The following is a 25,816-nucleotide window of genomic DNA, read 5'->3' as shown; positions in this document are numbered from 1 at the left end:
ATTACACGTCTGTACATGAATACACATACTGTCATAGGCCTTGGGATCACCAAATAACGATCAACGCCGGTCCAACAGGTACTCCTGACCCCACAAACCAAGCACCTCCCGCCATGCCAACTTTTCATTCCAATCCTTCGAAGCCACCAGAGCGGATGATACATATAGAAAAACGGGTGCCGTTGAGGCAAGATAAATAACACAGAAGTTCTTCTCTCCCCACATCTTGCACTAGATCCTGGAGCTAGGTCCGGACCAGCGGCCCTTGTCCTTCTGCCAGTTGGTCCACCGGTTCTTCCCCTCGAACCTCGTGAACTTGTTGCCAAGGGCGTCCGAAACCGTCATCGTCTCGACCGGCATGAGCTGGGCATCCGACTGATACGGCAAGACGCTGCGCTCCTTCTTCTTTGTCACGCGCGGCTTCTTCTCCACCGGTGCCTTGACGGCCAACTTCCTCTCCTTGAGCACGTCGCTCAGCTCCTGCTCAGTGTTGACAATCTGCGCCTTAAGGAAGTATGGATCGCTGGATGTCGAGTCCTCAAGCGTATCCATAACGGGCGTGCGGGGCGTGTACGCGATGTCCTCAAGCTTCGGCGCATGGGATGGGTCGGGCACGATCGCAGGGTCCAGCCGGGCATGGGCACCCTTGGCGAGGAGGGCGGCGATATCGAGACTTTCGCCAGGTGGAATGGCCTCCTTGTGGGAAGGCGTTACGCAGTCCATGTCCACTTCCTTGCGGAGAACGTGGTCAATGTCGATGGCGGAGAAGTAAGCACATGCTTGCGGAAGGTCGTTGATGCCGACCTGCTGGGCAAACATGGCTCTCGTCCAAAGGTTTGCCACCTGCAAAGCCATGGCGGCGCGGTATTTATCGTGGTCCTTGACGAGGTATCTGATCTCGTCATGGACAGTGATGGCTAGGCGGGCTTCAATGTTGAAGCGGCGGGTGAGGTAGTCCATGCTGACGATGAGGAGGTGCAGATAGTCTACGCCAGAAGACTGAATGGCCCAGTTAATACGTGAGGTCAAGTAGCCGTTCTGGTTGATGAAGCGACGCATCAGGGCCTCAGTAATCCCTGCACCGAGGACAAAAGTCCGCGGCCGCTCCTGCGCGGCGAACTCTTCGAGCTTGTTGAACACAAAGGACTCCGTTCCTCCACGCCAGAATGGCCTCTTGCTCAAGACTGATCTGGTTGTTTTCGTTCCCTTCGTCCTGACATACAACTTGGCCGCAGTCTCGTTCGTCTCTTTGTCGGTCAGATTGGGGTTGAATTGTCTGAGCAACTGGCCGGCAAACTTCAGTCCAGCACCGTAGATACGGCCGTAGTTGAAAACCTTGGCGTCATTTCTCGTGATGCCCAGAATGCTTGCCGTCCGAGAGTGGAGATCTGTGCCGGCCGCTTTGGTGCCCTCGAGGGTCATGAATCCGATGGCATTGCCACCGTGGAGCTTAAACGTTGCGTCTCCGACCAGGCTGGCAATCCACAGCTCCTCGGAATCAACATCAGCGCCAACGAAGCTGTATCCCGGTGGTGCCTTGACCATTGCCTTCAGCTCCGAACCCACTCTGTTCTTCTTTGCGTTGCTCGCTGTGAGCCATGTGTTCTCCACAGCTCTTCGCGTAATGGTCCCCATCGGAATTACTTGAGGCAGGATGAAGCCCTGAACGTCCTCGGGAGACTTGCTGACAGGCCCTTTAGACTTCACTCCGTTGGAGGAAACCTCAGGAATATCGTCTTCGTAAACAACCATTTGCGACGTAATACGATCGCGAGCGCTGATCCAGTACGAGCAAGACGCATTCATCTCCAAAGCTTGCTTCGCGTAAGTGTATTGAGATGATAAAGTACCGCTCTCAAAGTACGATAGGTATCCCTTGGCCATGGGATTGGTGCATCTGGCCAGGGGACCGTCTTTGTGAGGTAACTTGAAGAAAACTCCCCCGTCTCTTCGCAAATCCGCGTCTTTTTCTGAGTCAGAAAAGTCGCACTTTACCATCTGCTTCTTCTCATAATTGAGTGCTTCATTTCTCGTCACCCTGAAAGTCCAGCCGTACTTTTCCGACCAAACTAATGGGTGGTTGTCCCATGACATCTTCAGTAGCAGAGGCGCAATACGGGTTCGCACCGTCAGGTTGATCGGAGCATCGTTTTTCGGAAATAAGTCTTTGTACCACTGAGGCATACCAGGCTTTTTCTGCCTCGCAGCAGGTCTGGGAGGATCGTTTTTCTTCTTTCCTTTGACCATTTTGATCTCCTGACCCGACCAGTCCAGCTGCTTCATCCATGGATCATTGCTCCACTTCTCCTGGTCATCTTTCATTTCAAGAGCCTTCTCGGTGAGCCCAATCAGACGCTCCTGCACTGCGTCGGAGAGTTCGCGATATGTGGCTTCGGCATTGGCGATGTACGCATCCCAGGACTTGTTGACGGGCAGAATGACGGATGCCAGATGCCGTAAAGCCGCAAAACTGACGGGATGAGGGCAAGTATCCAGAAAGTTGGGGAACACAATCTGATAAACCCTGTGAGTGATGGCAACATCGGCAGCGCAGTAGTCCAGCAGGTTGTCCAGCTTTTGCAAAATCTCCTCGCGATCATGGGTGCCCAGATCATCACGAATCGCCTTGTCGATGGTGACGTCGAGATGGAACTTGGCAACATCCCTCAACGAGTTCACTGAACTCCGCTCAACCCATAGTTCCGCCTCTTCCTGCCGGGCACTGTGGCTCAGCAGCTCCGCTAACTGTACATCGTCGGTTTGGCTGGTAAGTTTCTCTCGCATTTCCCGGTTCTTCTTGTGCTTCATCCATGTCGGCCTCTGCTGCGAACACATGCCGTTGACGGCGACGTGAAGCGACATCGTATCCAAGAACTGGTTCCGTGTCTGCTTGATGTCGTATTCCTCCAGTATCCTTGCTCGGTCGTATCCAATGTTATGTCCTACAATCACGCGCTCTTTCATCGGGTCGCCGAGCGGAATCAGATGCCGATCGGACTCGGATTCGCCCAGGAGCCAGGGCGACAGCCACGCATACCATGCTGTCGGACTTGATGCACAAGCCATGACTGCAAATGAGCTCTCCTTCCACATGACCTCGGTATCAAAACAAAGCATCGACTCGTCCGGGGCTTCCACTGCTTCCGTTTTGCCGTCGGGATGGTATTTTGTCCATCCGCTTCTGCGAACCCATTTCCTCGGTTTTGGTGGCGGAGCCGACCGCGCAAACTGTTTGGCGTAGGAAAGGTAAGGTTCGGCGCAGTCAACAGCAAGCTTGTGGAAGTGCTCATCCAACGTTCGGCCTTGTAGTTCGGGGATATCGAAGGCAATGGGGTCGCTATTATCGGTGTTTTTACCAAGAAGATCGTGTCGTCGCAAATGGTCTTTGGAAAGATCCACTAGTTCTTTAGGTGGCGGCGCATTTCCATCGGGAAAAATCTGCTGAAATACGTGCTCGCTGAGGTGCTGGACGCCGATATCGTTGAAACGTGATTGAGATGAGACTGCGGTGGTCAGTATGCGGAGAGCAATGAGGCAGGTGGATGCGCGTACTCGCCAGACTCCGTTCTTCTTCCTCCGTAGCCTTAGGTGCCGGGTTGCCTGCGGCGACGGCAGACTGCCACCGAACTTGGGAGCGCCATACCAGGCGACGAAAAGCGTGATGTCTGGCAATGCGGACAAAGCTCGCAGTCGAACCCCTCATCAAATGGGTTCCAAGTTGAACCATCGTCTCGACCGATGGAGTTACATTACACGGCAGATTCGATAATGTTTGTGTTCGCGCGGTCAAGACGCATGGCCTCAAGTTGCGTGGCGGATGTTGCGCAAACAAAAGACGTTGGGCGATGACGATGGCAGCAGGGGCGACGTCGAAAAATCGAAAGCCGTCACCACTCTGATAGGCGTCGTGATGGGCGCAGAAGAGGGGCGCGTTAGCTGAAGTTCCGTCTCCTCCAAGACAGGGATTACCGGCCAATCGGCGACGCTGGATTGTCTGACCTTGCACACCTTGCTCACCTTGTCAGGGCCCACATTTTAAGGGTCTGCGCCGAGATGCAAGGGAGGGTACGTACCTTGTCAGCATTCCTTGATGAACCGGTGGCTCGGGACCCCAGCTACTCATTCTGGCAAACACCAGGCTAAGGTGCCCTTGTTGATGCCAAAGTCATTGATTGACCTGACACTATTGAGAGGTGCCGATGCCAATATTATCCGCAAATACCGGCACACATATAGGTATCAAGACGATATCTGTCGGTCAAGGCTAGGTACGCAGGCGAAAGAGCTTTATAGGCTACGATCAATATGGACACACATCCAATCGACTACCCAAGTAAAGTTCATACGTACTGTCCCTGCGTGCGCTTTACCTGGCTGGGTCAAATGAATCAGCGAGGCTCTCAGCCACGGCCGATGAAAGCACCCTCAAGGTGGTTCCTTTTCTGCATTAAAGGCCATTATGCCGTCCACACTTGTGGATTGGTAGTGAACCGGGAATTTCTGTCCTCAGCTGGTCAACATACCGGGCACTCTCCACGACCCGATCTTTGACAATCTCCCCGGAAAACAGAGCCAGGAGACATGAGCCTAAGCAACTATACCGGTGACCTAGTCGGCCATTACTAGGCTAACAACTGCCCAGTGAATTTTACGCATCATGTCGACCATACAGACCCCGGCAGCCAGCGGCTTTGAAAATCTGCTTCCTGAGTTGTTCCGCATGATTATGTGGAACCATCTCGAACTTCAAGATGTGCTGGCGCTGGCTTGCGCCTGCAAAAAGACCTCAGATTGCTTCAGAGCCGAAAGAAAGGGCTTGGCGCGACGTTCCCTCCGCGAACTGAAGTCATACCTGCCCGAGTCGCTTTGGACTTACGCTAGAGCTATTATTAATATTCGCCATCACCGTCAACATACTTCGGGAGCTATCCCAGGTTCCGGCCTTTGGCCCAAAATGCCGTCGGCCACTCAAACCGAGGCATACGTGGCAGCTGCTTGTGCAGCATTGAAGAGTGATCATACAGCCTGGGTCGAGGATCTGAGGATGCGTCAACTGGCCGATTTGGAAGTTTTGTTCGACGACGTCGATTACTGCACCGTCGTGGCCATGAGGACTGTCAATTGTACGCTCACCCTGGCCGAAAAGAAAGCAGAAACCTTAAAGTGGCAGCGTAACTTCCTGTGCTTTGAGCTGGCTTGTCAGGTGTTCTTTATCGATGAACCCTCGGCTCGCATATTGTGCCAACAGACGTACGAACGATTCCACCAGGCATGCTATAAAACCACTTCCTTTTCACCATCGGAACTGAAGGAAGCCGTACGGTTCATAGGCAAAGAGCACGTCAAACTATGGGAGGAAACGACAGGACGAGTTACACTCCAGCCCTATCTCGAGCCACAAAGCCCGTACATGATAGTCGATTTGATGTCAAACGAGCAGTTGGCTTGCGGCGCAAAGAATGTTCTGGTGGCAGTAGTGGGAGCCTCGAACAGCGGATCTGCCTGGCCCCCCGGCTTTAAACCGGTGAAGTCGGGAAACAGCATCGTCGTTTACTCAGGAGGAGACCGCATTGAACTCATTGCACATCGGCCCATGGACGAAGAAGAATCTCAATACATATACTTGCTCACCTCACGAGGGCTCCGCGAGCTTGTCAGTCTGCGGCGTATGGGCGACGAGCAGCGACGAGGTTATATAAGAGAGAATTTCTTCAGGCGTCGGCCATGGATGCATTGCCCTCCCGAGATAGTGAAAAACCCCTCATCTCCAACATGGGAAAAGTTCCGTCCGCCGTTGTGGGGAGAATTCGTAAGGTCCGTTGATGAGAGAGTCAGAAGTGCAATTAAGAGTTTCAGGGAAATGCCCATAAACAACTGATGCCGGATGCCTGGTTTGAACAGCTTTCGAAGCAAGCGAGAGCCGCGGACATGTACACCGATGAGGATGATGGCTGATGCAATTTGAGGGGTCAGATTCGGAACGCCTCCGTGGTTAGCAGACTAGCTGCCTGTATGGGACTCCAGATAGACGCGCGCAAGCTGTGCACCCACCGTATTGACTGTTGCTCAAGGGAGGCGAGGCGCGAAGACGTACGACTAGTATTGAGCTGGCAGGCGGCTCCGGTAGGACCAACGAAATTGATGCTTGCTTTTGTAGTATAATTCCTTTTTCTTTCCCCTTTCCATGACCCGATCACTGTTCCAGCCTCGGTCGACGCGATTGGAGTAACACAAACGTGTGATCCGAGCACACTCCACTGCTGTGTCTCTGGCAAATCTTGGGCGGACTTGATAAATAGTCGAGAAAAGGTCGTGTGTGCCTTGAGTCTGGCAAGGCTTGCCATCAAACCTTTTTTTGCCATTGTCGACGATAATCGGACCAACTGAGCGATTCAGGGCTGCCGCAATTGCCGCCGTGGAGCTGTATCATTATTCATCACCACCACCTGAGGTGTCTTAGGTGCACGCGAGATATGGGCTGTCGGAGCACCTGTCCGTCCCCGAAGAGCCACCTGCATTATCCGTATGCCGCTTGCCAGTAGGTAGTAAGTAGGTTCCCGTCACAGCAATTAGGCGGGTAGCTCCTTGCACTGAGGTGGCCAGCAAGCACCAAACTCCAGTGGAACAATCCCCGAACCGGCGGCTAAACCCCGAAAACACGCCCACGCTCGACGCCCACGACACTGGGAATTGAGTGTGTGAGACGGACGGGAGGGTGGACGTACGTCCTGCCGCTGCGCTGCGCAGCGTCATCCCGCCTTTTCGCCTTCCTGGCGCTGCATCTCCCCCTCTCCCACTTCACCTCCATCACGTAAACATGGCCAAGGATCCCTTTGTCGATTTCAGACCTCCCTTTCGTGGATACTTGCCAGGTAATTAATTCTTTCCTCTTTGACCTACCACCATACAAATACCCTTCATCCATCGGGGTGCAGAGACACTGTTCCTGACACTCAATTCCGCTTGCCGCCCCCGAAAAAAGACGACCGCCCGCGCATCACCCTTCCTCCCATGCCGGGCCTCATCCCGTTTCTGCCCACGCCGCCGCTGCCGCAGCCGACTCGAACCGCCTCTTCGTCCATAGCTCGACCGGTGAATAACTTCCTCAGCGTAGACCGGGGTCCTGCGCGAGGCAGCAGCAGTCAGGCACCCATCGAGCTCGACAGCGATTCAGAACCCACTCCGGGGCCCCAATCCGCCACCACCAACCCATCTACAACCACAACCGCTTCCACCACCGAACTGTCCCAACCACAGCCACAGAACAACATCCCCTGGGACCTCTGGAACTGGGCCGCCTTGACTCCCGACAGCACACAGCAACCACCACAGGCCCTGCCTTCCTTTTCTGACTTTGCCGCCAACCTGGATCTCGACACTCTTGACGCGACTCTGCTCAGCGCCGCCGCCCCGCATACACCTGCCCGCGAACCGAACAGCGACGACTTCCTCTCTGCACTGGTAGACGGAAACTTCTCCTCACCATCCTCCTACCCGCAGTCGGCTCGAACGTCCTCAGGCAATAGGTCCTCCAACGGCGCAAGCACACAGAACCACCTAGGCTCACTACGACCGAACCGACCTGCTCCAACATTACCCAATACCGTATCTACCGCGGCAGGCCCTCGACGATCGACACCACGTCCCAGCGTCTTCGACGACAACGATATTGAAGAATCCCTATTTGTGAGCTCGGACAACGAACCGGAAGACATCATGCCTGTTCAGACGCGCCGGAGGGCGTCCACAATCATCAGCTCTGACAACGACCCGGATGAGGTTGTGCCGACCACCACCACTCGTAAAAGGGCCGCACCTTCCTCAACGGCGGCTAGAGGGGCGCCGACCTCCACCAAGAGACGCCGAACTTCACAGACATCTGCCACACGTGCGCGCACAACATCAACCGCCCCACGAGCGACACCTACGAAAATTGAGGACGACGATGACATCTTTGGCGACAAGGAGTTTGAGAAGGGCAAGGGCAAAGAAGAGAAGGACGAGGACGCCATCGACCTTGTGGCCTCTAACGAGGTGCCGCAAGAGCTGCTGGTTCCCAAGGAGGACAAGAGGATAAAGCTGTCCGCGTTTACATGCGTCATCTGCATGGACGATGTCACTGCTCTGACGGTCACGCATTGTGGTATGTGGTGGGTATACATAGCTGTTCTAGCTGTTCTGACATATTTCTAGGCCACCTGTTCTGCTCTGAATGCCTACACTCAGCTCTAAACGTGGACGCCACCAAGAACAAATGCCCGATATGCAGGCAGAAAGTCGAGACCAAAGATCGCAGCGACTACACCTCAAAAACGAAAGGGTTCTGGCCTTTAGAGCTGAAGCTCATGACAGCAAGCCGAAAGGGCAAGCAAAAGGCGTGAAACAAACCGCCCATGTATAAACACACACCATACACACACACAACATCATCTCTGCAACCGACCTCGTTACCGTCGGGGATACGGCAAAAGCGCGACAGGTGCCACCATAAGGGTCGCAGTTGACCTAAAGGATCGATCTATCGAATCGAGAGAGAGAAACTCTACTAGCATCATTACACGAAGGCATGAAACTGGAGAAAGAGGGCAGCATTGGCAACGGATTTTGAGCATTTCTAGTGCGTTGGGCGGAAGGCAGATAGGTTTTGTCATATTTCTTGTGATACCCGTTCGACTAGCCTTGAGGGAAAGGGGACGGATGACAGGACATTGGGTTCTAGATTCTGTAACCCCAGTCAGTTATAGATGGGCATAGGATTCACCAACTTGCATTTCTGAGTACAACAACGTAGTGGCTGTGTGAATTTTTTCCATCGACGTGGAGTCATGACGTAGATGGGCGCACTCAGGAGACAACCTTGCTGGCTCAGTAAGAATGTTGGGAACTCGGGGAAAAGAATATCAAGAGCATCTCAAAACGTACCACGGAGGTATTCGGATCTACAGTATTTTACTCGATACATGATCTTTTTAGGGGGCGCTTCAATGCCCCCGATATGCTCAGGTATGGCCACCGGCCAATTCCTGTCCTTACCCCCTTTCTGCCAACCTCTCCTGAACGCCTGGTTCTATGCACGGATGACATGGCATCTTTACGCTGTAAAATTTTAAGGGGTTTCGGCATCGTTTTTATGTCTTTTTGTCCGTCGGGCTACTCTTACTCCAAAACCATGTACACATTACCTCCTCCCTATCTCGCCCAGTCGTGCGCTCATGTGAAGAGCGTGGGGCCTTGTCTCTTCGGCTCCGGCATGACTTCGTTCTCAAACTTGGTGGTTCGTTAGTAAAAGAAATGGCCAAAAAGTCTGGAGAGGGACGTCAAGACTTACCTCCAAAAAGCCAGTCGCTGCAATCAGGACCATGAAGCCCTCGGCCAGCTCCTCGATCCTCTCCTCCAGTACGCCCTCACCCTCCACGGCGCCAATGCCCGCGCTACGCTTGAGGGTGTGCGTCACCAGCATACGATGCTCTGTGAGGAACTTGCGACCCTGCAGGATGTTGCTATCACCGCGGCTGACGATGGAAGCGCTGACCACACGGGTCACCTTGGCGAGAAGCTCATAGTGTTTCTCGAGTGCCTTGGGGTTCGTGGGGTCAATCTGCAACTCCGGGTCCGCGGCGAAGAGGCCAGACGCCTCGATGGAGCGCAGAAGATTCGCGTGCAGGATGTACTTGGCACCAGGCTTGGTTTGTGCCAGCTGGAGAAGCAGTGCGAATTTGGCGGCGATGTAGGTTTCCTGCGCCGAATTGCCGGTGCGGACGATCTCAGACCAGTCCTGCAAAATGGTACGAAGCGAGTCGACGAGGATGCCGATGAAGTTGAGACGGTTGAGGGTTTCGACGATGTGAGCATCATCCTCTTGGCGTCCGAGGTTGACGAGGGCGTTCAAGAGAATGAAGGCGGCAGTTTGGCAAGCTGCATCGCTACCGTATGCGTCGTCGCAGATCACATTGATCAGTCTCTCGCCATAGATCTGGATTGTCTTGATGGTCTTCTGACGGCCGGCCACGAGAAGTCCCTGGTCAACCATGCCGGTCAAATAGCGGTAGCAGATGCTATAGTAGACTGAGCGGAGATCCGACGATCCGGCCCACTTGCCAATGGCCTGGAGGCAGATCTGGAATAGTTGGTAAAGCTTGTCGCTGACGAGGCTGCCGATAGCTTGGCTCTCACGGTCAAGCGAAGGCTTTGAAGTTAGGTCGAGCTTAAAGAGGAGCACCCTCGCCAGCTTGGCTAGTTCCATGGCCTCCACAGGCTTCTCGGACGCAGACGCCTCTAAGCCGGGGAGGATGGCTTGTAGGGCTTGAAGGTAGAACGAGGCCTCTGTTGTGCCCTTGAATTCATTTGACTCAACCATTACGAGAAGTAGACTCGTCCAGGTTTTGAGAACGCCAAGGCCTTGGGAGGCAATGCGCTTTTGCCTGTTCGTGAAGATTAGATAGTCGACAATAGCTGACTCTTCTCGTTCCAAGGCTACGTAGTCCGCCGCCGTCAACACTACGCCTTCGTCCTTTCTCTCACTACGCTTCAGAAGCAAAATCTCCTTGGCGCGGTCAATGTGATAGATAGGGTTTCCGTGGTCATCCTCTTCCAAGCATATTCTGAGGTCAAGCTCCTTGTAGAACTGGAGGGTTGGCAGCGACATGTCCCAGATGCCCTCAGGCAGCAAGAAGTCGTAAAGGTCGAACACGGTTGGGATCGTCATGGGCTCGTTGTTGTCACCCACTATCTGGCCGTTGAGAGCGTCAAAGATTCGTCTTTTGAGGGACGGCATTCGGGTCTGTGATACGCTGCAAAGCTCCATCGCGATGTACTCTAAGCTCATGCTGCGGAGACCCAGAAAATCGATGAGCGTCGGGGCACCGTCTGTAAGGGGGAAATGAGGTAAACTAATCTCCTGTCCCTCCCAAGGCAGAGCAGGTTGAATGACAACTTCTCGCAGAAGGAAGTGAAACAGAACGTCGTTCTCGCGGAGCTCGTCAATAATGAGAGGAGCTGATAGAGGTGAAGTCCAGAGCACTCGGAGGATGCGCATACACTTGCTCTTCATAGAGATGAGCCATTGCCTCATGCCCTGAGGGTCGCCAAATGGCGTTTCTAGCAACAATCTCAGCATGCTGTGAAATAGTGAATTTCTGGATGCGAATGAGCCGTCTGAGTCGATAGCCAGCGTATCAACACCGCATTGGAAGCCCAGCAGGAGGTGAGCAATCGTTGGCTTGTTCGGGCTTGCCGCAAGGCAGCTAAAAAGAAAATCGAGAATATAAGATTTGGTTAGGTAAGTGGGCGATTCTGCTTCGCGTCCCAAGTCGAGTGGCGCCGTCAGCTCTGCCGCAAGAGACCGGGAAATGGCTTCGTGCTCTCCGTTGGCCTCCATGGCGACGATGGCCTTGTTGCGATGATTCTTGCGGCCTGGGCTAGATGACCACGCAGAGGTCATCTTGAAGGAAGCAGTCATCTTTTCCAGAAGCTTCAAGCATGCCAAAGTCAGGTCGGGGTGCCCGAGCCCGCAGTAGCTTCCGAGATCAACCACGAGACCCAGGTGTCCGACCAGCCCGTCTTCGAAAGATGCGTAGGCGGCATTCGCGACAGGTGGGCGGCGGTGATTGGACTGCATCTTGATGATTGGCCGCACAAGATCTAGGAAAGTTGCCTGGAGGTCCAAGACCTTTGAGATGACATCCACGGCTCTCAGGATGCCCAGGATGACGGGCGAATCTGGCGTCGCATTACCAACATCCACAGCATCTTGATGGATAGTTTGGTAAAGAGCGTTAATGACCTTATCATTAAACATCCATTCCATGACGCGAGCGAAAGGGTGCAACTTGACGTACGTCGCCAGATCCGTTGCCGCCATTGCAGAGTCAATGGGGATGTTCGTCTCATTGGCGATAACGATGAGGTTCTCGTTGAAAGTCGACAGGCAGGTTGCCGCAAATTCAAGACAACTCAGACGGAGCATCCTCAGCTGGTTGGTGTCGTTTACTTCGTTGGCCTTGTTAGCGAACACCTTGCCTAGTACCGTGTCGACGTAAATTTCGATACCGGGCATGCGGTTGGCCGAGCCTAGGTTCTCGGGGAAAGGCAAGCCATCATTTAGAGAGCTACTATCCTCGGGCGGGGTAACAAGAGCAATCAGGAGCTGGATAAATGCGTGGGGCTCTTCGAAACCGTGGCAAATATCATCGCTGACGGTTTCCATCGATACCACAGGCGAGCTTTGTGGTGACCTATGTTGAACAGCAGTCACGATGTAACCGCCGTTCATCCAAGCTTCTAAGCATTGCCACATGATGTTAGCTTCTTCCTGAGTCTTCCGCGTGATAAGTGCACGAAGAGCCATGAAGGTGCCTGCTCGTAAATCAGCGGGAACAGGACTGCTGGCCAGCTGGAACAGCATCTCAACGAGATTGAAGCTCGGCTCTTTCAGAAGGAATTGTCTCGCAGTCTCGCTCTCCGACGCAAGCTTGGTGATCAGTCGCAGGTAAGATTGCAACATCATCGTGGATTCTGGCTCAGCCTCGGCCTGGTCGCTACTGGGACGACCTGGTCGATATGCTGACGAAATCTGCGGCGTATGCGCCTTTTCTCTGATCTTATTCGCGAAGAACACGAGCTCTCTGAATATTTGTTGCCATGTAAGGGACTGTGACCTTCTCATTTTGCCAGATGCGTGGTGGCCCTCGTCAAGCAAAAACTCATGAGCAGCAGTCGCGCAGTCGTCGTTGCCAGAAATGGCTTGCAACATCTCACAAAATGAACTGACGAGCGGCGTGGAGGCCCTACGCGATGCCCAGTGCATGAAGCCCGCCAGATTGCTGTCAGGGTCTGACCAAAAGCTCATCGCCGCATCAGGGCGCCCCTCGTAGGCGTACGCAATGATGACCAAGAACCTTTCCAAGTCCAAGTCCTGCTCGTGGCTTTGGCTGAGCTGGCGTTGTTCATCCTCTTCTACGCGGAGCTTCCGCAGTACGTCGGGAAGGTTAGAAATGAAAGCATCAACAAAGACTTCGAGTTGGGCCATCAAGCATTGCTGGAAAAAGTCGGAGAAAAGGATTGATTCCGAAATCAGGGGCGGTGCCTTCCGCTGGAGCCAGTTGCGCATGGTTATGCGCGATGGGTCAACCCATTCGGGTGTCTTGATGTCTGCTGCGATGGAGAGAATGAAGTCGAATGCACCATCTTTCAGTGCTTCGAGAAACTGCTTGGATCTTTGTCTGTCCTCTGTATTGAAATCAGCACCGAATCAGCGAAAGGATTAGTAGGCACATACCTTGATCGAGATCCACGCCTTCTAGACCGCCAAGCAGCGAGTCGTCGAGATACCATCCACTGTACTCAGATAGCCACCAAGCCTTGACCGCCGCCTGGAGGTAGACCAAACGCCAAGGGCTTTCATCAGTAATGAGCGGATGGAGCTGTCTCGCCATGGTCAGGTTAGATACGCCCTCGGTAGAGCCGTAAAGTGTGATGTATGCGCCCAGGGCCGGGAAGAAGTGTGCTTTGGTCATGTCAATAGGCGTAACCGAAATGGTGTCGTCTTCTACGTACCCAAGAGAACATCATATTTGTCGGCATTTTTCAGATGTTGCAAGAACGACTTGAAATCATTGACTTCGGCTTCCCGTTTCTCAATTGCTCGACACAGAATAATGGCGAGAAGCTCATGCTGCTGATACAGACTGACGCGAGAAAACTCGATTGTCTCCATCTCTTCCGGGACTTGGCCTCCTTGTCCATTGATGAGCACAGCCGCGGCGGTCATCTTGTCGGCAATCTTCTGGAGCCATCCCCTGACGTCTTGCATCGCTGACATGCATCTCGGAAGCAGTCTCTTCTGCGAAGATGCGGTTTCACCCGGTAAGTTCTGGAACACGGCAGCCGACAGGTACAGCTGTACCGCGTTCAGTATCTCGGCGTCGAAGTCGTCCTCGTCCAACCCATCAATCTCCAGCATCAATCTGACGCAGTCAAGGACATATTTGCGCTGTTGATGCACTCGTATTAATCCGCATTCGAGGAGTGAGCGGCCAATGACGGAGGGGTCCTCCTCAGCTTCAAGGACGTATCGCGCGGCCTCGACTTCGTTGATTTCGGCTTCGTCGGCGAGGTTGAAAACGATCTGCTGAAAATTCTCATTGATGGAGTATTCCTCGTCGTCAATTACGATCTTGCCTAGCGCATCATGCTGTGTTAGACTCGAGTCGGTCAAACTGGAGAGCTGCAACTGACCAGACTTGACCTGATTCCTGCTCTTTTCGTCTCTTTGAGGTCTCTGCCAAACACTCTCGAGCTCCCGTTCGAAAATAGCTTGGATTACGGGGTTGTCCAGGGAATCGGCGCCTTCAGGGCGACCATCGCGGACCGCGGCCAGATCGCGGTGGAATGCCTGCAGCGCATCTAGGGTAGTTGGTTCGGCCATGTTGGGGAATTGGGCGCGCTATTGCATGGCCTCGGGGCCGAATCGTCTCATGGGCTAAGAAAAAGCCCGCGAAGATGTCGCGATGGCGTGAAGCGACAAGTTTGGAAGATGTTGTTAGGTCGCGGATCTCTGCCCAGGTGACGAACTTCGAGGTTCTGGGAATTTTAGAGTGGACCTACGCCGGAAGCCAGGTACCTCACTACCTGCCTAAGGTACCTTCTGAGTAGGCGTCCATAGGCTGAGCTTTACCACAGGCGCGTGGTCGGTGCCAGACGCTGCCTCGCTCGTCCAATTGTCTGCGCCGTACGTTGCTGTGTCGAAAATCCCCGTCCGGAGCGAAGATATTCCGGGACAAAAGTTAACACAAGCGGTGCTATTGAGGCAGGCGGTGGACTTTCTGCCGTGAATTTCCGACAGGGGTAAGATGCCTAGGGGTAAGCTCCCGGAGCTAGAGGTACCTGGAGGCGCGAAGCTTGATTGCGCTCAGTGAGCGAGCTCTCATGCGCCGCGTCTGACATACCTACGTACATAATAAGTCCATACATACATACATACACGCGCCTGAACACCTTCCGTACCTTTTTGGTTGCGATTGACGTGGAAGGAACTGGCGACTGCCTGCGCCTGCCTTGGAGAGGCGTTTCGGCCAAAGTCGTGACTGCCCCTGCGAATAAAATATTGTGTCTAGCTGCTCTGGATTCTGTTACTGTCATCCGTCCGTCCGTCTCCATGCTGCGCGACGAATCAACCAGCGACACCAAGAAGAAAGACGGCGACACCAGCATGCGCTAGGCCAGCATGGCGCCTCCAAAGCTCAAGACGGGCGAGATCACCGTCAACGATGCCCTCAGTCAGTCAACAAATCCTTTTCCTGAAAGCAGTAACTGACGATTATTCAAGACGCTATATCTGGTGGAACGCTCAAAGAGCGCGGGGCGGGTCTCGACGGTACGTGGTATACGGCATAATCACAGGTCATTTTGTCATCTTCTAACGTGTGTTAGACCTGATATTCCTTCTGGATAAGAAGGGCAAGACTGCTGCCTTGTAAGTTGAGAAACCACCCCACCCCACCCCCTGGCTGGCAGGAAGACGACGAGAGAAGACGACGAGAGAAGACGGCGAGGGATGATGATGTGGGAAGATGACGAGACTGACGAAGACAGAACCGACCTGGGGGACAAGCACTATCACCGTATCTTTGAGGGTCTGTTTCGCTGCGCGATCGCCGAGAAGCAGAACTTTTATGGGGGCAAACGAACTACAGCGGCCGCTGCCGGCTCCAGATTATCCAAGTGCGCCGAGGCTTTGCGCTTAGCAGTTGCCCACGGTGCCTCGAAACTGAAGCGGAAGACTCTCATAGCTGTGATCGATCATATCACACAGACCCTTCCAGGCCCAGGCGAGGATGCAGACTTCGTAGAGCCGCTACTCAAAGACTACGTAAGGTCTCTCGCCGCGCTACTTGGCCACCAGCCCAATAGCGAGCATCTCGCCATATTGAGCGCAGACGGCTGGCTAGCCTGTGTTGACTTTTGCATCGACACAATTTCACGATACCTCGAGAATGCAGACAGAGATTCCGTTTCGCGTTCGTCTCCGGCTCCTGGTACAGCCTCGATGGGCTTTTCAACAGGTCGCAGTACCAACCCAAGCCAGCGGGTGACGGGGCAGATTCATCGCGGCACTGTTCAGGACCTTCTCCACTGCATCTACCTGCTTGTCATTCCTCCAAATGCGCCTCTTTGGAGAAGAACTAAGGATTTGTCCAAGACGCTCATTCAGATTCTGCATGTTCGTCATGTTGGGTTAGGCCAAATTACACAGCTCGCCTTTGCTTCAATCAATGTTTTACTGGCGGCAACCCAGACAGATGATCTGTCGCGTGCCAGCAGCTTGGCCAGGGATTTGGTGCCTCTTGTCAGTCATTGGTGGCAAGGTCGTACAGTTTCTCAAGATGAGATGCTGAATTCGGTCAGAGACGAAATGTTGAAGACCATCTTCCTTACCCACTTGCATCTCGAATGTCTCGTTTTCCAGGAGGATGACCACGTTCTTAAGGGCATCGAAGACCTCATAGATGCCTTGTGGCAAGAGTACTCTCGGCGAGACCTTCGATCACAACTTCAGCTGGAGGATCTCACTTTCGTACCGCATCGATTGCCTCAAGATTATTTCACTATTTCACTATTCGGTCTTCGCCCTCACAACCGCGATGGCGAAAGAAGATGGGCGTTGGTCCAGAATCTCGCCATTTTAGAACGTATCCTGTGGAAGGCCCGGAAGCAGCAACGGTCTCAGTCACCAGATGAGCAACCTCGGAAGAAGCGCAAAACACATACAAGCCGGATCCAAGAATATCTCCAGTCGCACAATTCAGCTACACAGCGAACAGCATTGCAGCTGGTACCTTTTCTCTTGAACCTTGGCACTTATACCAAAACAGATATTGCAGAGCTGCTACCAAATGTGGTAGCCTTTATCAGCGACAAGGACGCAACTACCGCTTCTTGGGCGATGCTAGCTTGTGCAAGGTAGGCTTCCATCGCCCCTCCATCATCATTCCCTTTCTCTATTGTCCTCCGTACCCATCGTCCTCCATCATCGTCCCCCTTATCTATCATTCGGATGATGCACCCGTGTCAACTGATTGCTAACTGTCTCACAGTTGCACTCAAACCGACTGCGTTGACAGCACTGTATGGAAGCACATATGGCAGATTGCGGCGAGAGCCATCAGTCTACCTGGTACTAGCCGAGCGGCTTGTGTCTTTCTTCATACGGTTCTGGAAGCGAAAACCGAACTCCTTTCCTATCATGACGTTTCAGACGAAGTGAACAGCATAGTCACAACTGCCGACGTCAACGGGCCCATACTCCTCGTTGATTCTTCGATTACCCTTATGCTGCATCTACTCTTTCTTCGGAACGTGAAGCTGCCGAATGCCAGTCAAGCGACGAGCCATCACATCATTCGATGGATCTTTTTGAAATGGAATCCAAGTGAGTAGTCCTGGCGAACGATAATTATGATCTAACAGTCCTTAGCTGAAATGAGCTATGCCGCTCTATACTCAATTCATGCGCCAGTAACTGAACTAGTCAACTTGATTCGTGCCTGCTGCGGCTCTGCACTTCTGCACCATACGTCCCAAGAGGCCGTGTCAGGCGGTTCAATATGTCAAACTTGGAGAGCCCAGTACCACGCTTCTGTGCTGACCAGATACCTGCTCTTGCTGGAAGAACCAAAGCCACAAACCCGGGAGGCCACGAGCTGTGGTCAAGCTGTTGCATCAGTTGAACTGATCAAAGCTGGTGACTCGGCAGCATTCCATGCCTCAAAGAAGCTCGTACTGGAGCTTCTGTTCCCGAAAATCGAGAGCTTGCAAGATCTTTGCGAGTCATGGAGCAAAAAAGGATCAGAGGGCGGCACGCAAATATCCTCAGACAGATTCCACAGTCTCTTTTCAGCTGTGGTTGCAGGAACCATGCTTGTCTCGCAGCTGACTGATCTAAATTCAGGACAGTCGCGGGACATCGAGTCGACCATCGCCAAGCTCACCAGCACAAGCCTTGAGGCTGCTACTGCTTCAGACGACAGTCAGCAGTTCTTCGAGATATTGTTCAAAATCATGCGGCCTGTCCTCCCGTCCTTGGAGACAGAGAGCATTAACGCAATTTTGAAAGATGATACTCCGCTGCTCAAACTAATCACAAAGATAGCCGAGGCATATCGCGATCAATCAAGCCGCCAATCTTCGGGGCAAAACCAAGATTTCATGGATCTGGACGATGAATTCGACTCACAAGAGAGTAAGGCCAGTATCGCAACAAAACCGGCTGATGTTCCTCGTTTGAACACATCCTTGAGCTTGGACTTGGGAGCATTCTATCTTGCGACTGAGCAGCGGATGTACTTCTTCGAGGCGATGCACAATGATAGAGGTCAAGTAGGCCTTGTTCCACAAGATTTCTTGGAGCAGCTGCTGGACCTCTCTGATGAAGGGTTTTTGATGTGTGCTGCCTTGACTTTCGAAATATTCGGCTCCGACCTAAACATAGGCCCAGATGTTGCTGAACAGGTGGTCGAGAAGATCGGCTACATCATTGGAGAAGCAGAATACAATTGTTGCGAAGTGGCGCACTCAACCAGCTTGCGCATTCTGGAGGGCCTCATGCAGATCTGGGTCGATGAGAAAGTCGAAGTATCCAAGATGGTTGGCGACCTCTATGACCATCTTGTCGGCTCTATGTCGAAGAATAGTCTTTCACCAAAATCGCAGATATCTCTGGCAAGTTTGCTGCTTGCTTTGCTGCGAAACGAAACTCAGTATGCAGACAATTTCGGGTCGACGTCTTGCCGCACAACGTTGCTGTCTATCATGAAACAGGGGACGCTTGCTGTAAAGCACTTCATCGGGGTCGCCTTGCCAGACATTTTCGGCGTTTATGTGCTCAAAATGCACGACGAAATTTTCGTTGATGTCTTGAATAGTCTGCCCACTGATCCAGAAGCAATTGAGGGAATCGCGTTTCGGCTCTTTGTTCTGTCACAACTTGCCTGTCGCTGGCCAACCCTTCTTAGGAGGAGCACATACCACATCTTCGAAACACCTGGCAAGATTGCTCAGTCTGCGAAGTACGCCAAGAGATGCCTGGATAATGTCTCGACCGCTCTTCAGTTGAGTTCGTCCAAAGAGCTTTTCCAGATTTTCAGCCCACAACTGCTATACACGTGGCTGGAACTAGATGCCATGGACGACATACCGTTTGAGATATTCGGTTTCACCAGTCTCGATGCACTACTTCAAGAAGCACAAGCCGAGATCGCAGCCTTGGAAATCATGCGAGGGCGCTACGACAGCGTACGGACACTATCCGAGAGACTTGGTATGCCTCTTGCCGAGATGGTCAAACAAAGCTTCACGAAGATCATGGCGTACACAATCGCTCACGAAACAAGCATATCTGCCTCCGAGACCCAGAACGACGGGAGTGAGAACTGGGTGAAGAAGTTACTGGGTAGAGAGCAGTTTCTTGACCAGATTTACCTCAACTTCGTGGACATCGTGGCCCTGTTCTTCGATATTTTCGACCAAGAGGATCCAATCGAAAAGCAGCTGTCTAGGGACAAAAACTTTCAATACGCCTCGATCAATATGGAAGAAATGAAGAAGTTCGCCATGTCACCAACGAACTTGCCGGCCAATCAACAGCCGATGTTCAGATCCAAGTTCTTGCTCAGGGAGCTTTTTCATCTATGCAGCCAGACAGAATATGAGCTTCAGACTTTGTGGACACCAGCACTTGTAATTGCGGTCACACGGAAGCTTCTCAACACGATCCATCCAGCTTTAGGATCTCTACATGCTTGCTCGGTACTTAGAAAGGTACGGGTTGTTATCGCCCTTGCTGGACCAGTCGCGCTCGAGGCATACCCTCTTGAGATGCTACTTTCTTCGACCAGACCCTTCATCGTGGACTCCGAATGCGCAGATGATGCACTAGGCATCAGTCGATACCTCCTATCCAAAGGACATGGCCATCTTCTCAATACTCCATCCTTTCTAGCCGGGTATGCACTATCAACCTTAGCATCCCTCAGAGTATTCCTTGAGTCCAGCCAGTCAAGCACAACCCAAGAGAGCCAATTCAGAGCTACCATGAGCAAGGCCCAGCAATTCCACTCCTGGTTTAGCGCATACCTAGCAGGATACGAATCGCCAATTCTTGCCGATGAAGAGCAGAGGCAAGCATTTCGGTCAATTACTCAGTCCGCCTCTAAGATTCGGTCGTCTGGAAACGCCGAGAAGGGTACGAGCGAGAGTACCCTTCTTCTGGAAATTCTCAAAGATGGGGAGCGCGATCAGAAGCTTTTGAACGAGGCTGCCCGAGACCTGGCCCTTGGCATGCTTTGCGGTGACTTCGTCGTGCCCTCTACCGGCCACCAGGACGTGATTGAGAACGATGATGAAGCGCTCCAAAACAGCGCTCTTGTGTGGAAGAGCTGCAATGCTCTCGATTTGAGTGATGAATACCTCGCATGGGCTGGTCGTGTTGTGGGCAGGTCATTCGCTGCGTCTGGAGAGATTCAGCCAGAACTGTTGGAGGAATCCGAACTTTCGCGGTGCAACAGGCTAGCCCCCGGATCTAACAACTCCGAGCAGGGGATTCTGAATCTGCTGCAGCAGCTCACGCAGAGCAAGCACACGGAAATTTCGGGTCTCGCGGAGTCTGCCTTACGGACGATCGTTTCGGAAGCTGATGCGCAAGGGGATGACGCTCTCCTCGTCGCATCCCAAACGACTCTGACCGAACCTCTATTTGTGGCTTCTGCTTGGGGGCCATATCGCACGCCCCCAACCGATTTCATCGCTTCACAGAACATTCCTGATTCACAGGTCTTCTTCCGTGATCACGTCGAAAGCCCAGATTGGATTCAAGAACTGGCAGTTCATCTTGCGCAGTCTGTTCCCGAATACATCATCCTCGCTGCCTTGGTACCGATTCTGAAGAATGTCAAGGGATTTGCGCAGGATTCGTTTCCATTCATCGTCCACTTGGCTCTATACAGCCAACTTGACAAGCAGCACGTCATCAAGCGCAACCTCTCTGAAGCCACGAAAGAGTGGCTCAAGATTCAAGACGAATCTGCTCGTACAAACCAAAAGCATCTGATCAACACCGTCTTGTATTTGAGAACGCAGCAGCTACCGAAGGAGACATCTATAGCAGATCGTGCTATGTGGCTGGACGTCGACTTTACCTCCGCAGCTGCGGCCGCCTCGCGCTGCGGTATGTACAAGACCGCGCTTCTGTTTACTGAAGTGGCTGCATCCCAAGCCACACGATCATCGCGGAGATCGTCAGCAGTTCGTGACGAAGACTCGACGGACGTTCTTCTCTCCATATTCGAGAACATCGATGATCCTGATGCCTACTATGGCTTGCCTCAACCTTCAGATTTGTCCAGCGTTCTTAGCCGCTTGGAATACGAAAAGGACGGCTCGAAACTTTTGGCTTTCCGCGGCGCTCAGTACGACAGCCACATTCAGCGCGGGGATCACGCTTCTCAATCAGATAGCCAATCACTTGTCAGAGCCCTCGGTACTTTAGGACTTGCAGGACTTGCGTATTCTATGCAACAAGCCCAAGAGAATCATGATGCTGATGAAGACTCCCTCGCGAGTACGTTTCAAACCGCTCGCAGACTGGAACGATGGAATCTGCCAGCACCGGCTTCGGTTGATAACTGCTCAGTGACAATCTACAAGGCTTACCAAAACATCCAACAAGCTGCCGATACGCTTTCAGTCCGAAGTTCCATCTATCACGGCTTCAGCCATACAATGCGCAATCTCGTCAACGGGGGACTGAATGCGGCTAAGCTGAGGCAGCACCTTGGTGCTCTTGCGGCATTGACAGAGCTGGATGACGTTATAAATGTTTCTGATTTCTTGGAGCTGGAGGGCATGCTTGAGAAATTTGAGCAGCGCGGACAATGGATGAGACGCGGACGGTACGTGCAGCTCAATATCAATGGGTGTTAAGCCCTCAACCCAGCCAGCCTAGCTAATGATCCTTCACAGATACGAAGACGTCAGTCACATGCTTTCCTGTCGAGAGACAACTTTGAGTTTGATGAGCCAACAGCCCAAACTTCGCAATACGAGCCTCTCTACCGCCGAAGCAAGACAGATCGAGATTCGTTCTAAGCTGATGTCTTCTGGTATTTACCGATTTCATCAAGCTACGCAGGAGTCACTCAATGTGTCAACCTCGCTTACTAGTCTGATCGTACCTTGCGAAAACCTGGGCTTGAAAGTCGATGCTGCTGTCAAAATTGAAGCCGCCAATTCGTTGTGGGATCACGGAGAGATGATTCACTCCATTCGAATGCTTCAAGGCATTGACAACGATTCTTCCCTCAAAAAGCAGACAATTCCTGTTAGTCGCTCGGATTTGTTGTCAAAGATCGGCCACCAAGTCTCAGTAGCAAGGCTAGAAAAACCGCATCATATTCAGAAGAATTACCTCGAGCCGGCGCTCAAAGAGCTTAAGGGGAAAAGCGAGGGCCAACAGGCTGGACGTGTGTACCATCAATTCGCCATGTTCTGTGACGAGCAGCTGCAAAACCAAGATGGCCTCGAGGACCTGGCAAGACTTCAAAGTCTGCGACAAGGCAAGAGCGATGAAGTTGCCCAACTTCAGAGTCTCATTGCAAGCACCCGCGACTCTCAGCTGAAGACCAGGTATCAGTCTCATCTGAACCGCGCCAAGCAATGGCTAAGTCTGGACGAGCAAGAGCTTCGTCGCGTTGAGACAACGAGAAGCGAATTTGTGCGGCTCAGTCTGGAAAACTATCTGTTATCACTCATTGCATCGGATGAGTATAACAACGATGCCTTACGATTCACCGCTCTGTGGCTTGAACGATCGAATGAAGACGCCACCAACGAAGCTGTACAGAAACATCTCGGCAAGGTTCCAACAAGAAAGTTTGCAACGCTGATGAATCAGCTGTCATCTAGACTGCAGAACGAGTCAAATCCGTTCCAAAAACTCCTGACCACGCTCGTCTACAATATCTGCGTCGACCATCCTTACCACGGCATGTATCAAATTTGGTCCGGATCGAAAGTTAAGCCCCGTAAGGAGGACCATGTTGCTCAGCTGAGGATCAGGGCTGCCGAGAAGCTTGCTGGGCTCTTGCAGTCCAACCAAACCGTCGCCGCGATATGGCAAGCAATTGACAGGACAAGCTCTTACTATCACCGCTTGGCCGTCGACCGGGACAATTCTAAGTTCAAGGCTGGACATAAAATTGCCCTCAAGGAAATCCACTCGGCTCAGTCGCTCGTCAATGCGCTCATCAAGTACCATATCCCTCCGCCGACTATGCAACTCGAAGTAGCAGCGGACAAGGACTACTCGAATGTCCCCACTATTGCAAGCCTAGATCCCCAGATGTCAATTGCGTCTGGCGTCAGTGCACCGAAGATCATCACGGCCATCGGGACCGACGGACAAAAATACAGACAGTTGGTTAAAGGTGGCAACGATGACTTGCGCCAGGACGCCATCATGGAACAGGTCTTTGCTGCCGTTTCTTCCCTTCTGAAGCTGCATCGATCGACACGGCAGAGGAATCTCGGCATCAGAACGTACAAGGTTTTGCCCCTGACGTCAGCCTCTGGGTTGATCGAATTCGTCCCAAATACTATCCCATTACACGAGTTCTTGATGCCAGCCCACGAGAGGTACTTTCCCAAAGACCTCAAGGGTTCTCAGTGCAGGAAGGAGATCTCCAATGCACAGGGAAAGTCCACCGACCTGCGCATCAACACTTACCGAAAGGTAACGGAGCGATTCCATCCCGTTATGAAGTATTTCTTCATGGAAAATTTCGAAGATCCCGACGAATGGTTTGTCAGGCGCTTGGCATATACCCGCACGACAGCAGCAATTTCGATGCTTGGACATGTCCTTGGTTTGGGAGATAGGCATGGCCACAACATCTTGTTGGACCACAAGACCGGAGAGGTCGTCCACATTGATTTGGGCGTAGCATTCGAGATGGGACGAGTGCTTCCTGTGCCTGAGCTGGTGCCGTTCCGTTTGACCCGGGACATTGTGGATGGCATGGGAATAACCGGGACGGAGGGCGTTTTCCGTCGCTGCTGCGAGTTTACGCTACACGCCATGCGAGAGGAGACATACTCCATCATGACGATTCTCGACGTTTTGCGTTACGACCCCTTGTATTCGTGGTCAATCAGTCCCGTCAGATTGGCGAAGTTACAGGGTGGTGGGCAAGATGATGCGGACGACGATGTCGCTGGGAAGAAGCAGGTGAATGAGCCGGGAGAGGCCCATCGTGCCTTGGAGGTCGTGCGGAAGAAACTGTCGAAGACGCTAAGCGTCACGGCGACCGTCAACGACCTTATAAACCAGGCAACCGATATTAGTAACCTTGCCGTCCTGTACTCGGGCTGGGCTGCATATGCGTAAGAAGATAGAGGACGACAACGGCGGTGACGGCGACGGATGACGGCGACGGACGACGCGAGGGGGCGATGAGGGGAGACGACGAAGGGGGACGAAGGGGGACGAAGGGGGACGAAGGGGGGCGAGGTAGAATGGGGCAATGAGCTGATTGAATGATACCCTTAGAATGGCATAATACAGTCTCCTGTGTGTACGGAATCGGTCAACGATCCCATGGCCCTACCAAGCCACGGGAATCAATGACCTGGCTGTCCAAAGCTCGGAATAGGCCGCAGCCGCTTAGAATATACCGAACTTGCTTGTGTATCGTCCCGTATGTGTGCATCGTCCCCATCGTCTTTATAGTCCACCATGCCCATCGTGGTCCCTTACCTCTCCCTTCCATCTCTTGTCGTTCCTCATTCACCTCGCTAGTCATCGGCAACCTACTAAGAGCCTTCGAGAACAACAACGGAGAAAGAATCGTGTACGCTTCATGAACCTGACGACCCCATGGAAGCCATATCTCAACCAATGGGTATCTACATCCAACTCATATTGAAACCCGTGGGTACCCATCACCCATTAGCCACATATATCTATCACTACGTATGGCCTATTATTACAAACATAATAGCTGACATAAGTAATTGTGAACGGTCTCATTAACTGAGCAACGTACATGAATAATCTTGATGTGTTATACTCAGACCTAGCCGTCGAAGAGGACCTTATTGAATGATACTATTAAAGTGAAATCTATAATGAATCTTCGTTATTGGTGTTTTATTTCCATCGTCACTGTCTTTCGAAATTTCCAACCATTTACCTCGCCCTTCCTCGTCTCTCGTCCTTGTCGGCGGAAAGCCGTACTGGGACCCTCGAAGATGTGGATGAGATGCCAGATTGAAATGTGGACCTTCATCAACAATCTTCAACTCAGACAATTGATCTAGAGTTAAGTCGGTCTCAAGTCTGACTAAAGGGTCATTTCATGGAATGAGCTAGGTGAAATTTGAGACAACAATCAGAAGGAGTTTTGGACGAAGCGAGGTGATGCGATTAACAGTAACATTAAAATAAACGGTCCGGGTAGGTGTGGAGCCACTGGGCCTACCTAGGTACGTAAGGTACTCTTATCTAATCCCCGGTCAGCGCGATAAGAGACGTACCCGGTTCTCTTGAATGGATGATGCGAACGACGGCATGGTGATTTGATAATGGTAGCTAGGACGCATACCTAGCTCCGCGTTTAACTCCGCGTCCAGATTCCCGCGACAACGACCACGACGTCTGTACTCGCACTTCCCAACCACACCAAGACCGATAATACCGCCACCACACGACGACGTACTATTTTGCAAGCCCGACGATAGCAAGACAAGACATTTCGGACACTCGGTC

General features: G+C 52.5%; 3 protein-coding genes and 1 pseudogene across 4 annotated transcripts; 2 read left to right on the top strand and 2 right to left on the bottom strand.

The window, feature by feature from the left end:
- Positions 1-231: 231 nt before the first annotated feature.
- On the bottom strand, positions 232-3,727 carry GCG54_00005971 (DNA polymerase gamma; the record flags this gene model as incomplete). The annotated part of the gene is made up of 2 exons (XM_045405985.1): positions 232-3,503; positions 3,553-3,727. The coding sequence occupies 2 exons, from the start codon at positions 3,725-3,727 to the stop codon at positions 232-234; spliced, it is 3,447 nt and encodes a 1,148-aa protein (XP_045265368.1).
- Positions 3,728-7,011: 3,284 nt separating this feature from the next.
- On the top strand, positions 7,012-8,381 carry GCG54_00005970 (uncharacterized protein; the record flags this gene model as incomplete). Its single annotated transcript, XM_045405984.1, has 2 exons — positions 7,012-8,143; positions 8,194-8,381. 2 exons carry the CDS (start codon positions 7,012-7,014, stop codon positions 8,379-8,381), a joined length of 1,320 nt encoding a protein of 439 aa, XP_045265367.1.
- An 829-nt stretch (positions 8,382-9,210) lies between these two features.
- Positions 9,211-14,425, bottom strand: GCG54_00005969 (annotated as a pseudogene). The gene is made up of 3 exons: positions 13,277-14,425; positions 9,329-13,227; positions 9,211-9,267 (listed from the first exon to the last, which is right to left on the bottom strand). Coding segments are annotated over exons 1-3 (5,105 nt in total).
- A 798-nt stretch (positions 14,426-15,223) lies between these two features.
- Positions 15,224-24,436, top strand: GCG54_00005968 (Serine/threonine-protein kinase TEL1; the record flags this gene model as incomplete). The annotated part of the gene is made up of 7 exons (XM_045405983.1): positions 15,224-15,275; positions 15,326-15,373; positions 15,430-15,472; positions 15,592-16,959; positions 17,094-17,428; positions 17,474-21,944; positions 22,015-24,436. 7 exons carry the CDS (start codon positions 15,224-15,226, stop codon positions 24,434-24,436), a joined length of 8,739 nt encoding a protein of 2,912 aa, XP_045265366.1.
- Positions 24,437-25,816: the final 1,380 nt, after the last annotated feature.

This window comes from Colletotrichum gloeosporioides, assembly GCF_011800055.1.
Source record: "Colletotrichum gloeosporioides strain Lc1 chromosome Unknown consensus_36, whole genome shotgun sequence".
In the NCBI taxonomy this organism is placed as follows: Eukaryota; Fungi; Ascomycota; class Sordariomycetes; order Glomerellales; family Glomerellaceae; genus Colletotrichum; species Colletotrichum gloeosporioides.
This window is presented reverse-complemented; position numbering and strand designations above follow the sequence as displayed.